The sequence below is a fragment of the Zonotrichia albicollis genome, chromosome 6 (assembly GCF_047830755.1).
Source record: "Zonotrichia albicollis isolate bZonAlb1 chromosome 6, bZonAlb1.hap1, whole genome shotgun sequence".
Taxonomy (NCBI): Eukaryota; Metazoa; Chordata; class Aves; order Passeriformes; family Passerellidae; genus Zonotrichia; species Zonotrichia albicollis.
In genome coordinates this window covers 46,365,998-46,379,924 of record NC_133824.1, presented here as the reverse complement: position 1 = coordinate 46,379,924, position 13,927 = coordinate 46,365,998, and the positions used below count along the sequence as shown (strand labels likewise).

At 37.1% G+C, this 13,927-nt stretch overlaps 1 protein-coding gene across 11 annotated transcripts in view; it reads left to right on the top strand.

The window, feature by feature from the left end:
• SBF2 (SET binding factor 2) overlaps positions 1-13,927 on the top strand; it is a 232,315-nt gene that overhangs the window by 186,630 nt on the left and 31,758 nt on the right. For all 11 annotated transcript variants that reach the window (XM_074543433.1, XM_074543428.1, XM_005494563.3 and 8 more), the window contains exons 23-28: positions 267-394; positions 2,556-2,731; positions 3,633-3,778; positions 7,510-7,708; positions 9,315-9,511; positions 13,546-13,683. In XM_074543433.1, coding sequence (XP_074399534.1) covers positions 267-394; positions 2,556-2,731; positions 3,633-3,778; positions 7,510-7,708; positions 9,315-9,511; positions 13,546-13,683 — 984 coding nt within the window. The remainder of the gene's footprint in view (positions 1-266; positions 395-2,555; positions 2,732-3,632; positions 3,779-7,509; positions 7,709-9,314; positions 9,512-13,545; positions 13,684-13,927) is intronic.

Genomic DNA, 13,927 nt, shown 5'->3' with positions numbered 1-13,927 from the left:
AACCTCGGTTTTGGGGCTGCATTTCCATTATGTAGAAAGACTCAGAAGTAATGAGAATATTTTTCTAATCATTACAGCTGAAATATAGTAGAAATTCAGATTACAAATGACGCTTCAGGAATTTGCCAACTTTTCAGGTATTTTGCCTGAAATTAATCCTGTACCATCATGTTCATGTTGCTTTGTACTTATTCACCCTTGTTTATTCCAGTGACAGTGTGAGCAGAGGTTGTGTGGTCTGACAAGTGTCTGTGTTGTATCCTCAGTTGGGGAGCAGACCGTGATCCGGAGCTTTCCCATCGCCTCCATGACCAAGGAGAAGAAGATCAGCATCCAGAACCAGCTGCAGCAGAGCATGCAGGAAGGGCTGCAGATCAGTTCAGCCACTTTTCAGGTAAAAGGAAGTTTTGTGGAAATTTATGTGGCTACAGGCGGCTCAGAATATTTTTGAGCAGCACTTTGCCCTGGCATTTGTGAGGAGTCTGGTTCTCTGCCCTGTAAGGTCAACAGACAAGGCACAACTCATAGAAACCCTGGCATTTCTGGGCCCTCTTGGTATTTACATAGGGTTGCTATTTTCACATTGGATTTCTTTCACTGCTTTCCTCACCTATTTTGGAACCAGAAAAGGGCTGTTTTGGGTCCAGAATCCCTGCATGTAAGCAGGGAGAACCTGCTTCCTCTCCTCCAGCTACATGGAATCAATATGGAAAAACTCTGAATGTTGCTTTCTTCTAAAGTTTGTCACTTCACCAGCTTTCTGTTAAAATCCATGGCAGAAAATCATGGCATGTTGCACATGAAAGCTGCACTTCCAGAAATCTTTAGGGTAGAACCAGTGAGCCTTTATCTGACAGGCACAGCTCCTGGAATTTTCTGTAGGATCCCCATCAGTGTGTTCAGCAGAAGTGTGTATTGCAGGACAATTGATAGAGATGGGCTTGTAAAACTTAGGAATCCTGAAGTCTTTCCTGAATTTTCCTTCTTGGTTTTGATCTTAACCCTAAGAGATCAGAAGCTGCAAGCAAGGAATTCTGTATCATGGACTGAAAGTAGACTGCAGTGCTGAAGATATGAAATACTTTGCTGGGTTGAGTGACTGCAGAAGTGTATTTTCATTGAGAACAGTAACTCCAACATTTGAAACCATAACAAAACAGCATTTTACTAATTCCTTACAATAATGAGCATCATTTAGCTAATCATCCTTCAGTATCCTCTTCAAAAACACAAAATTAGGAATGCCAATGAGTAAAACAAGCAAAAAAAGAGTTGTTCTTGTGGACTTTTGAGAGGACCTTTATTTTCCAGAAATCTTTTAACAGAATACTTAGCATGCTTCAATGATGTGATAAATACAGACACAGCTCAGTGTTTTCAGAGCTGGACTTGGGTCAAACATCATCTTTGCTTTTGTTTAGCATAGTTTTGTATTAGGTTATGTGAACAAAAACAAGCCGCAAACAGTTTATTCCCTGTCCCCTATGTAATAGCCAGGGTTCAACACAGGGGATGAAATAGCCCCTCCCCTTTGTTTATTAATTATGATTTTCAGATGGGTTTGTGTGCAGCTATGGTGTTTGGTATCTTTAAAACTTCAGATCTGTGTAACCCCGAAAGACTGAAGGGCTCCTTTCAAGGAGGCCCTAGAACAACAGAGCCATTAGTCATTTGGAAAGTATTTACAAAACAAGTGAAATTGGAAAAGCAAGGATGAAATCCACCTCCTAGATGGCAAGCAAAGGAATTTAAAAGGTGTCTAGGTATGTGCTCAGAAACAGACCTCTAGGATATTTCTTTGTTTGTTTTCTCCGCATTCTTAGAGTTCTTTTGGGCCTTTTATGGATTCCGTATTTTCTGTCTCTTATTTGTTTTCCCTGAATTGTTGATTTGCTTTCAGCAGAGGATGATTGGATGGGACTTCCCCCCCCCCCCCCCCGCGAACTAAAAAAGCATTTTTAGTCAAGTGGATGGATCAGTGTTGAATAGCACAAGGTTATTTCCTTTTTACAGAGCAGACTATCACCTTTTTTTACTAGCAATTTTCTATACTTTGCAAGGTGAGGCCAAAATTGGAACATCTAAGTAATAGAAATATAATGGTTGTGACATATGAATGCTGAAATTGCTGGCTTGCTGAGTCTTTGAAGTGCATTACCAACCTCAGTTCCCAGTGTAGGGGCAGAGCTGGCAGGCTGTTTCCCAGCTAAGCTGTCCCATGTGACCAGAATTTGAACTGCTGTAGGTGTCTTAGTGCCAGCACTACAACTTGGATTTACCAAAATATTTTGTATTTGATCTTATGAGAATTCCAGATGCTGCCTAGTGAAGATACCTTAGTATTAGGACATAAATTTAAAAAAAGAAATAAAAAATTCTTAAAATGTGTAATAGCCGTCAAAATAAATGAGACATATGTACATGTATTTGTATTTTCTGAAGGGCATAATACTGTGAAAGTATGGGATTTTTGCTACTACATTTTAGAATCTTTCCATTTCTGAAATTCTCAGATTGTTTTCCAGTTTCTAACATGTCATGTCTTTAATACACAGTTAATTAAAGTAGCATTTGATGAAGAAGTCAGTCCTGAAGTGGTGGAAATATTTAAGAAACAGCTGATGAAGTTCCGTTACCCTCAGTCCATCTTCAGCACTTTTGCCTTTGCAGCTGGGCAAACAGCACCACAGATAATTCTCCCCAAACAAAAAGAAAAGAACACTTCATTCCGGTACAACCTTTCTTCCTTTCCCTTCTTTTCCTACTGATGTTCTTGCCTTGTGTTATCCAAATGCACTGAACAACAATGCACAAGTGGAGATCATGTCAAAATAAGTGATTGCTAGTTTGCATCTCTTTGTATATCCTGAGTAACAAATAGATTGGTAGGGTACAGATATTTATATGGGATAGGAATTATATTCTTGATCTAAACTTCTGGCTGCAGTAGATTTGGATGAGCACCTTATTACATTTTGAAACACACAAAATAGAAGTAGCATCTTGAGCTCTGCAATCTCAACATGGAAAGAAGATTGTGTATTACTTTATAATTAGTAGCCTAGCCACTTAAAGCTTGATGAGAATTAGGATTGATTTTACTCTATGCATTTGCTCTACTGGTTTTTCATTTAGACTTTGAGCTTTGGGTCCTCTTTCGAATTTTATGTTCCACGTTAATTTTTATTGGACCAGCTGCATCATTGGTCTATTCCAGAGTGGTGGCTCCTGTGATTCTCTGTTAATTAGTGCATTGTTGACACAGGAAATAGAATCCCAAGCTAGTCATGAAATCCTAAAACTTAAAGGTAATTTCTATCTTTCCTGCCTTTACTTTGGCAATTTTCTAGATTTATCACATTACTAGCAAAATAAAAAAACCTAAAGAAAGATGACCTCTTTAATTATGATATTCATTACCAGTAGAAAAAAGGACACAAATCTATCTTAAAGTAATACAATTTTTGTTTAAAAATTAACATAGGAAGCAATTTTTCTGAGGTTTATAGTTGTTGTATTAAGTGAAAGACGATTAAATCCATTTTATTTGCGTTCTTTCTAGAAATCTGTAAATGCTATCAGGCAGAATCAGATGAGTGTTTCCAAATGCTTTTGTTGTTTTGGATTTACAGTACCTTCTCCAAAAGCATTGTGAAGGGAGCAAAACGTGCTGGGAAGATGACAATTGGGCGCCAGTACTTGCTGAAGAAGAAAACAGGAACCATAGTGGAGGAGAGAGGGAATCGGCCTGGCTGGAATGAAGAGGATGATATCTCTGGTAAGAGTGTGACTTCTCTGTCCATGTTGGTTAATTAATCTGTCCTGTTGTGCTTCCATTCTCATAGTCAGTGAGAAATGCCTTCAACAAGAAATTGAAGGGTTTTCCTAGACAGGAAAGAGAAGGGTTTCAAATCTGTGCATTTAGTGAGTGTTTTCTTTTGCAATGAGAAGAGGAAGTTGACTTAATTCAGTGATACAGAAAAGTAGTAGATTGTTTTTTAATTATCAAATTATTTAGATATTATATCTTTTAGATCATTTTACATCATGCTAATGGAGATGAAACAGCACAGAAGCATGCTGCAGCTTCCATTTATCTCTATACATCTGACACCTGCAGCTAGTCTGTGATGAGGAAGCAGTAACTGGTGAGGTGCAAGAGGGAGTGAATTGGAGACTTTTGTGGATGTGGAACTGACAAATGATTTCTGAAAGCAGCAGAATTTGTTACTACTGAAAATACCACTTCCCATATTTTTGGTTGAAATTATTTTGGGGTAGAAGGTAAAAAGAGGTTTGGGCACTTGGTGCAGTTTGTGTGGTGGTGTGGAGTTTGACTTTCCCCAAAAAGCCTCTTCTCCTAAATGCTGCTTGGCTATCCTTATCTGGACCACTGCTAATTTATAACAAACCACTAGAGGGAACCAGATTCTCCTGTACATAAACAGGTGTTGTTTTTTCTAAGCATTCTTTCTTTAAAAAAAACATAGCCATCTCAGATAATGAAGTGTTCTTCAAACACTGATAATTTCTGCCAAACATCAAACAAGCTGAATTTTGCTGTTGAATGTTTGGTCACTGAGCAAGGCAACTCATGTGACTTAGGAACAGATGTATGAGAGCTGTCTAAAGCAGGAATGAAGCCTCTGTTCTCTCTGAAATGAAAGAAAGCTATTACAGGCAAGCTTAAAAATACTATTTATCTTCTTTCATTCCAGATAAAGTGATGAGAAATAGGCAAAAAGAAAGCTTTGGAAAACACGGAGTGTCTTTAGAGGGCTGAAAAATTATGTTCTTAATTGAATTTCCATCATCTTCCTGAAGTGCTGAGTTAGCATGTGCTCTGATGTTGCATGTTCTTTGGGTCAGAAACAATTCTGCAGGCTGGACCTGGGTGATTTTGGGGTGGTTTTGTGTCCTTCACCCAGAGACACCAAGCACAGTCATACCTGTGTATTCACAGTCTCTTGATGATGAAGAACTTTGGAGAGTTTTTGCATTGCTGATACACAAAACAATAACATTCTTCCATGAACACAGGTGCTATATAAGTGACAGTCACTTTTTTCCTTCCCTAAAAAAAAATCTAAAATTACAACTTGTGAGTCTCTAGGCCTGCTGCTCTCCAGATGTCTTGGCTGGGAAGGTGTTAAGGTGACCAAAGGCTGAGTTTGCTGCTCTCTCCATGCAGCACTGGCACATCAGGGTAGGGAGCTGTCAGCAGCAGTGGCTCTGCTCCAGACAGAGAGCACAGGCAGCAATCACTGTGATTCCTTTGGTATTGACTGCTGCGGCTTTGGCTTTGGTTCTGACTTGTTTGCAAGTCTCAAAAACTGAAGTATAGGAAACTATGCGGCTCTGCCAACAATGAACCACCTACAGCAGGTGATGCACTTAAAAAACAATTGTTAAAGATAGGGCTGGAAGGAACTTCATGAGATCAAGTAGTCCAACCCTCTGCCCCAAGGCAAGATCAGCATACTTCATCTGTTCCTCATAGGTGTTTGCCTGACTTCTTAAAAGCTTTCAAAGGTGAAGGTTCCACAACTCCGGGCAGCTTATACCAATACTGAAACTATCCTTAATGCTGGAGAAAACAAACAATGCAGGACTAAACATCCTGTTGCTTCAATTTAAACCCTTCATTTCTTACTCTGTCACTGTATACAGATAGAAGACATGATTCCCCTCATTCTGATTGCAATGCATGATGTATTTATGATCTATTGTAGTATTTTTCTGTTATCTTCTCAATGTTAAACCAGTGCACTTCTTTCAGTTCTTTGTTTATTAGTCTTGATGGACTTCTGATCCTCTTCATTGCTCTCTTCTCAGGCTTCTTTAGGTAGTCCACATCTATCTTGCAATGTGATTTTGAAAACTGAGCACAGTACTGTAGTTATGAGTTGTTGCCAATGAACATCTGATTTCCCTCAAACTCCTCCTCATCTCTTTGTTTTCAGGGTTTAGAATATCTCAATCATTAGTAAATTCTTTTACTTATAGTGGTCATATGGGTGTGTTCAATAAAACAAGAGACTGAAACCTTCTTTTGAAAACAGTCATATCTCAAGAACAGTAAGAGAGAGGAGAGGGATTATTCCTTAGTTTTTCAAAATCAAATAAATCATGTTAAACTTGAGGCAGCAAAATATCTTCATCTCTCTCTTCAGCTTAAGGACATGAATAGGAGCTCTTATGTTTAGCATTTTATGCACAGGGGAGTGTTTTGCCAAGTCTGATCACCAATGTACCTGCTTTCATGGGAGAAAAATCCATTTAGGAAAAAATATTTCACAAAAAACACCCTCATCATGAGTCACTTATAGCTTTCCATTCAAAACTGTTAAATACCAAGATTTTGTATGACCCAAAAGAATTATTTCTAGAGCTCATTTAAATTTGATTCTCATTAGTGCACTTCATTCTTCAGATATTGTGTGACTTCTTCTTACCATGACAAATATGAAAAAAGAGGAAAAAGAGGGGAGATCCAGAGTGTTCAAGTTTATTTTTTAGATCAAATAGAGACATTTTTTTTCTTTAGCTGAAAGAGCAAAGAAAATTTTTCATTTAGCTTTTATGCTAAAGATGCACAGAAAAAAAAATCATAGAGGTACAACTTCTGTAAATTCTGAATGTTGTCTACTGCCAGTAAAATGTTAATTATAGTATAATTTTTATTTTCTAAATAAGTTTGAATTCCAGTTTTATAAAGTCCTGTTTTAAGTTTGAATCCTCATTTAGTTTTCAGTGCCTCATCCATGAAGAAATAGGTCTCATATGCACATATTTCAATGCTTGAGGTGGTAGCAAGTAACTGATACATGCTGTGAGCAGTAAATCTGCTCTCAGAACTATCTGGAAATGGTTGAAAGTGTCGCTAATAGGCAGGTGGCAGGTTTTGTACAAAGACCTTGCTTGACTTGAGTTTCAGAGTAGTTTGAACTTGTGACATAGTTTTTTATCTGTCGTGGTTGGAGTTTTTTCTGCTTTGGAAAGGGCAGCTGATATGCACGGCTGAAGAAAGCTGCTGCCTGACACTGAAACTGAGACATTCAAAACCCAACAGTCATCTCTTGTGAAATTACAACACTGAAACATTTAAAGCCTTAAAAAGATTGTTACCTCTTCTGAAGATAGCTTTAAAAAAAATTGTGTAGTTCACTTTTATCTTGAATGTGTAATGACTCTGTAAAGAAATTGTAAATTGGTAAAGAAAGATTATCTGTCTTCAGTTCAGTTCAAATGAATATGTGAATAACTTTCTCTAGGATTTTAGCCAAAGAGATGTTAGTCATGCCAGCCACAAGCACAGTAGGTAACTTGGTGCTGTAGTCAGGTTTGCTGACTAAAATACTATTTTAGTGTTTATAAGTTCAGTAAGCTGTGGTTTGCATGTCCTGTACCCTGCTATTCATCACTGAGATCAGCACAAACTTGTTTGGAATAAAGTAGCATTGTTTGCTGTGTAACTGCTGGCCTCCCCAGGAAGATTATTCCCTTTAGTTTCAGATGACAGTGAGCTGCACACCAGTGGTACCCTGAAAGCATCAGAAAAATCAACCATGGAGCAGTTAGTGGAAAGAGCCTGCTTCAGGGACTATCAGCGTTTGGGACTGGGCACCATCAGCACCAACTCCTCTCGCTCCAAAACAGAATACTTGAGAATAACTGCACTGAACAGGATGTATTCCCTTTGCAGGAGGTGAGTTTGTCAATTCACTGAAGTAGCTGAAACTAGAGACACTTGTATGTATAGCTGCATTAATATCTGCATTATATCCGTATTTGCATTTAGCATCTCTTCTGTTCCTAAATAAAAAAGCAAGCTTCATAAGCAATTATAAATAACTATTTTCTTCAAATTAAAAAGTATGTGTTAGAGTTAACTTCACTAAAGTATTTACTTTCAAAGTTTGTCATGTGCTGAAAGTCACATGCTGTGTTTTAGCACATCAGTGTTACTGAGTCCTTTCTTTTGTTGGGAAAGCTGATGTAGTTTGCTGACACTGCCCACAAAAATTCCTTTTAATACAAAAGCCTATCTGCATGAGTCATATCTGAAGACTTTTGCATTCTCTAGAGCCATTTTAGGCTGGTCATTGCTTTCATTATGGACAATGGAATTGCCAGGAGGAAGGACACAGAAGAAAAATATTAGATCCTTTCTTGTTTTCTGACTTATCTGGAGTACTCGTTAAGTCATCATGGAGTACAAGGCAGATGAAGGCATGAAATCTGTCCATTTTCATTATGCTTTGAACATCATGCAGACAACCCTTTCCTCCCCTAAAACCATGAGTTTTTAATACTCTCTAGGCTTTTTTTTTTAAATATAACTAGTATCTGAAATAATTACAAATCTCAGTATATAAATGCTTACCTACTGCTGTATTACTGTGGTTGCTGTGTAGACTGTAAATAGCATGTACATTTATTTTGTCTGAGGGCAGTTGAATAAATGTCCAAGAATTGAATTTGCAGAAATAGTGTATATTGTAGAGGGAATAAAAGTTATCTACTAAGCAGTTATCTAGTAACAGCTGTTTCTTGTTCCTCATCTTAGTTTCTTCTTAACACATGAAATTGGCACTTAAGTTGATTTTTTATTTTTTGGAGGCAATAGAAAATCATATTTCATATTGCTTGAATCCTTCTTTCACTAACATGAGCAAAACTACCATCTTGATTTGTTTTCTATCTTTAAAGTATTATGTCAGCGAGTTTTCTAATCTCTCAGTGCATTGCAATGTTTTAACAGAACACAAAAATGCAGTGTCAAGCACTCTGTTCCAATGACTCCAACTGTAAAATTTAAATATATTTTTCCATAAACGAAAGACTATTGCTTTCATTTTGATACTTTAGGCAATCTAACATTCTTCCCTTTCAATTCTCATATTTCATATACAATTGTCAAAATGGAACTACTGCCTCATTTGTGTACCTCAAAATTTTGCTTTCTGTCCTGCTTAAAAATACAGCTTTATTATAAAGATAGATAAGAGATGCACTAAGAAGAAAAATACTTCCAAGTAAAATGTAACATTAAATGGAAAGTGATGAAAAATGAGTCTTACAAATTTTTCATAATTCAGTTTCTATTTAAAATGCAATTTGCTTAATGTATCTGCTAGGCTTGGAGTAAAAATTACTTTAAAAATAAAAGTCATTCTGACAGTTAAAGTGTATTTCATTAAGATGTGTTTTCAGCTTGTAATTTTAGCAATTTTATTTTTATTGCTGAGCATTTTGCAAGCAATTTTAATTGTTTAATTATTTTATTTTTTTCCCCTTTGCTGTCCATGCAGCTACCCTGGGCTGCTGGTGGTGCCTCAGTCCGTGCAGGACAGCAGCCTGCAGAGGGTGGCTCGCTGCTACCGCCACAACCGCCTGCCCGTGGTGTGCTGGAAGAACACCAAGAACAGCACTCTGCTCCTCAGGTCTGGGGGCTTCCATGGGAAAAGTGTGGTGGGCCTCTTCAAATCCCAGAACACACATCCCACAGGTGAGTTGGTGCAGCCAGGCTCTCTGTAGCAGGAATTTCATGTGGAAATGCTGATTTTGCCAGAGGAAAGTCAGTGATTCAGTTGAACCAGAAGTCTCAGGGTATAAGTGGTTATCTGATGTTATCAGTTACTGTGTGTAAAAGTCCTGAATGGTATGAAAGCAGTAAAAAAAAAAATGAATTAATCATTTAGACAGAGATTGGACCAACACAAGATGATGTATCAGAATAGTTAGTTTTTCAGAAGGGTATAATATTAGGGTAGCATTAATTTTGGGAATAACATTAGTTGACTTCCATCATTCACAGGCAGTGTTTAGGATACTTCTAACTGCCTGGATTTCCATCTCATGCTAATAGCTTTTTCAGAGTTAACTTCATGCCAAGAATGAGTCAGTATTTTCTTTAATCAAACTGATAGTTGTTTAAAAATTATTCCAGAATTAGGCCATAATTTTTCTTTTTGGAAGAAAAGGAAATGTGAGGTCGAATTGGAGTACCAGAAACTCATTAAAGTATCAAAGAGATTCTTATGTCCTGTTTATGTTTGCATTTCTCCCCAGTAATGGCTAAAAGGCAAGTAAAAGTTTTCACTCTATTCAAGTGTGTTGTGTAGAATTTTTCAAAACCTGTAAGAAGCATACTGTACACTTATGTACAAGTGCCATAAAAGTAATTTGAGGATTATGATTTGAATATTTGTTACATAGTCCTCCATAATTTTTCCTTCGCAGAATACCTTTTGAAAACCATATCCTTCTTACTTTTAAGAGCAATTTTATCAGATTATATTGAGGTTTTGTGTGTGTCAAATGCACCTTTAAAATCTCACTATTTCAAAGATATTAGAAAAATGTTTTTAATGTTAGACAGTATCTGAATTGACTGTTAAGGCTAATTTGTGAATCATTAATTGTCTGCTGAATTCATTGCCATAACACTGATTGAATGTATCTCTTCAGTGTTTTGTGGGAACATTTTTTAAGTTGTAGTGATGAGCAATGAAGGCAATGAACTGAAATTTATATGTGGTTTTTTTTGAAATGATTAATAAAATGAACCAGTGAAGTACCACCAATAGTTGACACAGCAGCTGCCAAAGCTAATGGCTACACCAGTTTTTCCACATCCTTATGGTGTGAATCCCAGGCATGGCAATTCAAATGTTAGTCTTCAACTGATTTAATACTGGTTGTCCTGGCTGAAATACAGATGAGGCATCTTTAGCCTGGTAAAAATAGAGAATAAATTGAAAAAAGACTTTTTTGAGATTATTGCAGGAATAGTCTCAAAATTATGTAAAGACAAACACTTTGATGTTTTCTGCAGTAATTTTCTGATGTTTCTTTTCTTAATTTTATCTAAAGTTTATATAATTCTAACTTAATTTTATATAAGTCTATATTTCATATAGACTTTTATATTGCCATTGCCATATGTCCACCTGAATATTATGGAGTAGATAAATGGATTGACAATATCTGTGTCTGACAGATACCTGCTTTTGGATTCACTGCTCCTTTTAAGTGCGAAGAAGATGGAGACTTCCCTCAGGAAGGAAAATGGAGAATATTTCTAGGGTGTTTGTCTTACTCTTAATGGAGTTGAAGCTTGTTGAAACAAAAGTGATCAGCAAAGGTGGTTGTACAGAGCTGCCTCAGCAGGAGTTGTATGCTGTGATGGGAAGTCTATAATGGAAAACACATTGTGAAGCAAACTAAGAGGACAAAGAGAATCTGAAGTTAAATTCAAGCTGACAAATTCATTCTTTCCTAAATAGGAGTAGATTTTTATTGGTCAGTTCTGGGTTAATACAGAGAAACAAGGAGGGGGCTGCTGGAACTTGGTGAACATTTTTGTGATTTCCTGTTACATGGTGTGTTACGCAAGTTTTCAGAGCATGGTTGGAGGTCAGTGTGTTATATAAGAAGCATAGAACATAGTTTTTGAGAAATTATGCACAGTACTTAATTTCTGTGTGGAACCAAACTTCATGTGCCACAGAATTGTATTTTTTCATGTCTGTCCAAAAAAAATTAATTATTAACAGATGTTCAGATATGAAATGCAGAGTATATAGGTCTTTTGAAATGTTCCTTTCAAACCTGCAAGTTGGTTTCTGAATTACTTTGACCTCTCTGGGAATCCTGTTGCAGAGCACTGTAGTTCTAAATATGATATTCTGCATTTAAATTAGCATTTATTGGTCAGTTACCCTATGGAAAGAACATCTATGTATCATGGATGTAGTAACACCACCCAAGAGAGCAGTTATCTTGGTTCAGGCTGAATTATTGATTGTAATAGGACTTGTAAGATAAAGATGGAGCAACCTGGGACCAGGCATATAAAGTACAAATTAGCAATGCAGGACTAAGCAATGCATTTATTTCCTGAGACAAAAACAAGATTAAATGGGATAAAATTGCTACCAGGATTTCCATCCCCCATCTTTTGTTAAATCCATGTTTCTGTGGTGACCTTCCCATGGGACACAACACATGAAAGGTGGTGATTTCATGGAAATCCCAGTTCATTGCTAGTAGGGGCAATGCTTTGAGTCACCTCTGTATGCTGCTGTGATGGGATGAGTTGTGCTGAGGATGAAGGGGCACATTTTCCATCTCTAAACCATCACAAGGACATTTTGCCCTCAGTCTTTAATTCTGGTATCTCCTTGGTCCAATGACAAACTTTGATGCAAGTCAAGCTGTTTTCTAAAACACACACAGTACTCTTCACAAAATAAACCTTTGTAAGTGCAAGGGGTATAGACATTATCCTTTCATTTGGACAGCTCATTTCTTTTAATTTAACTAAATTGTTAAGACCTAAATTGACTTTTTGTGGTATTATTTCAATTGCTAGTGGACCCAGGGATCATTCCAGTAGATTTCAAGATGTTTAAATCCTGCTTAGAAGTAGAAGAGAAAGTAATGTTCCTTCTCAGCTTTTTCCACTTGCTCAGAAAGAAACAGCATGATATATCCTGCAGGAAACATCATCACTTCCTAATTGTACTTTCAATTCAGATACTAATTTCTATCTTGAAATTTCTTTTGCCACCCCCAGCTAATTACCAAGCTGTCTATTAGTCTCCAGCATAGAATCTGATTGGATGATCATTGGAGAAAACTATTTACAAATTACCATTGTGTTTTGTCAAAATGTGCTCAGTCAAATTCTCTGACTCTGTCTCTTATTCCAAATGTTGGCTCTTGTGAGCAAGACACCAAGTCCTGGTTTAAGCAGCTGTGAAACTTTTGACCTGCAGTAAGTCCAAAGATGGCTGCAATAAACTGGGATTCCAAAAATTTTGTTTGGTATTTGAAAAAACAAAACAAACTGATTCATTGATGCTGAACACTATTTTGTCATCATGCTATGGCCCAGGACTTGAGCTTCATCTCCTTTCCTTAGATCCTTGTACCTGGACACAATGGGTGGAGTTTATGGTTGGTTTCCCACAATTGTTGGGAATATTTGTTTTCCTTATTTTTGAGAGTTCTGTGTTTTGTTAATGGTCTCTTAACTTTTTTAATGGGCACTGTATCCCAAGGAACCTCCAAGTACAGGTAAGTAACCTTTTCTAGAATGAGGAAGAACTGATTGAGTATGGTTTTGACTTACTTTTATTAAAGAAATAATTCTATCTGTTCTCTGCACATTTTGCTGACAAGCAGCACAACCTTAGAAATGTTACTTTTTGTTTGGAGTCTGAAGGAAAAGCTTCATGATCTTCACTCAGTTTGTGCTGATGTTATGGCTAGTGATGAATGTTTTAAGCAGTGACCATGAGGTGAAAGTTTCAGAAGTTCAGCTTTGTGTGGAATGCAGGAGAACACTGCTGGATCCTGCTCTGCAGGCAGGTGATGAACAGCTTTTCAGGAGCTGTTAGGAGAGGCTTTTTGAACCTTTGACAGACAAACCAGGACGTTTCCAATGCTCTGCTTTACACGGTAAGCCTTTTATTCTGTGTATTTACAAATTGTATTTTTCTTTTTTAATGCATTCCATTCTTCTTGTGACTCTAGCCCCCACTTCTCTAGAATCTTCAAGCAGTATAGAGCAGGAGAAATACCTGCAAGCCTTGCTGAATGTGATATCCGTCCACTGCAAAAGGAATGGCAGTAACACCCTCACTGTCAGCCCCACCATTGCTCTGTCTCCAGGTAAAACTCCTCTGTACAGTGCTTTTCTCTGATTTAGTGATAGTTCGTATGAATTCTGTTGTTTCTATGTTGTTAGGCTTTCCAGGTAGCCTGTTCACTCTTAATTTCAGTGAATATGTTTCTCTGTGTTAAAGAGTGTTTGTAATCTTTCCTGAAATACTTTTCAATATTAATCTGGAAGTAAAATCTTTTATAACTAATGAAGTATAAACTACATATTGAATAAAAAACTACCAAATTTAAA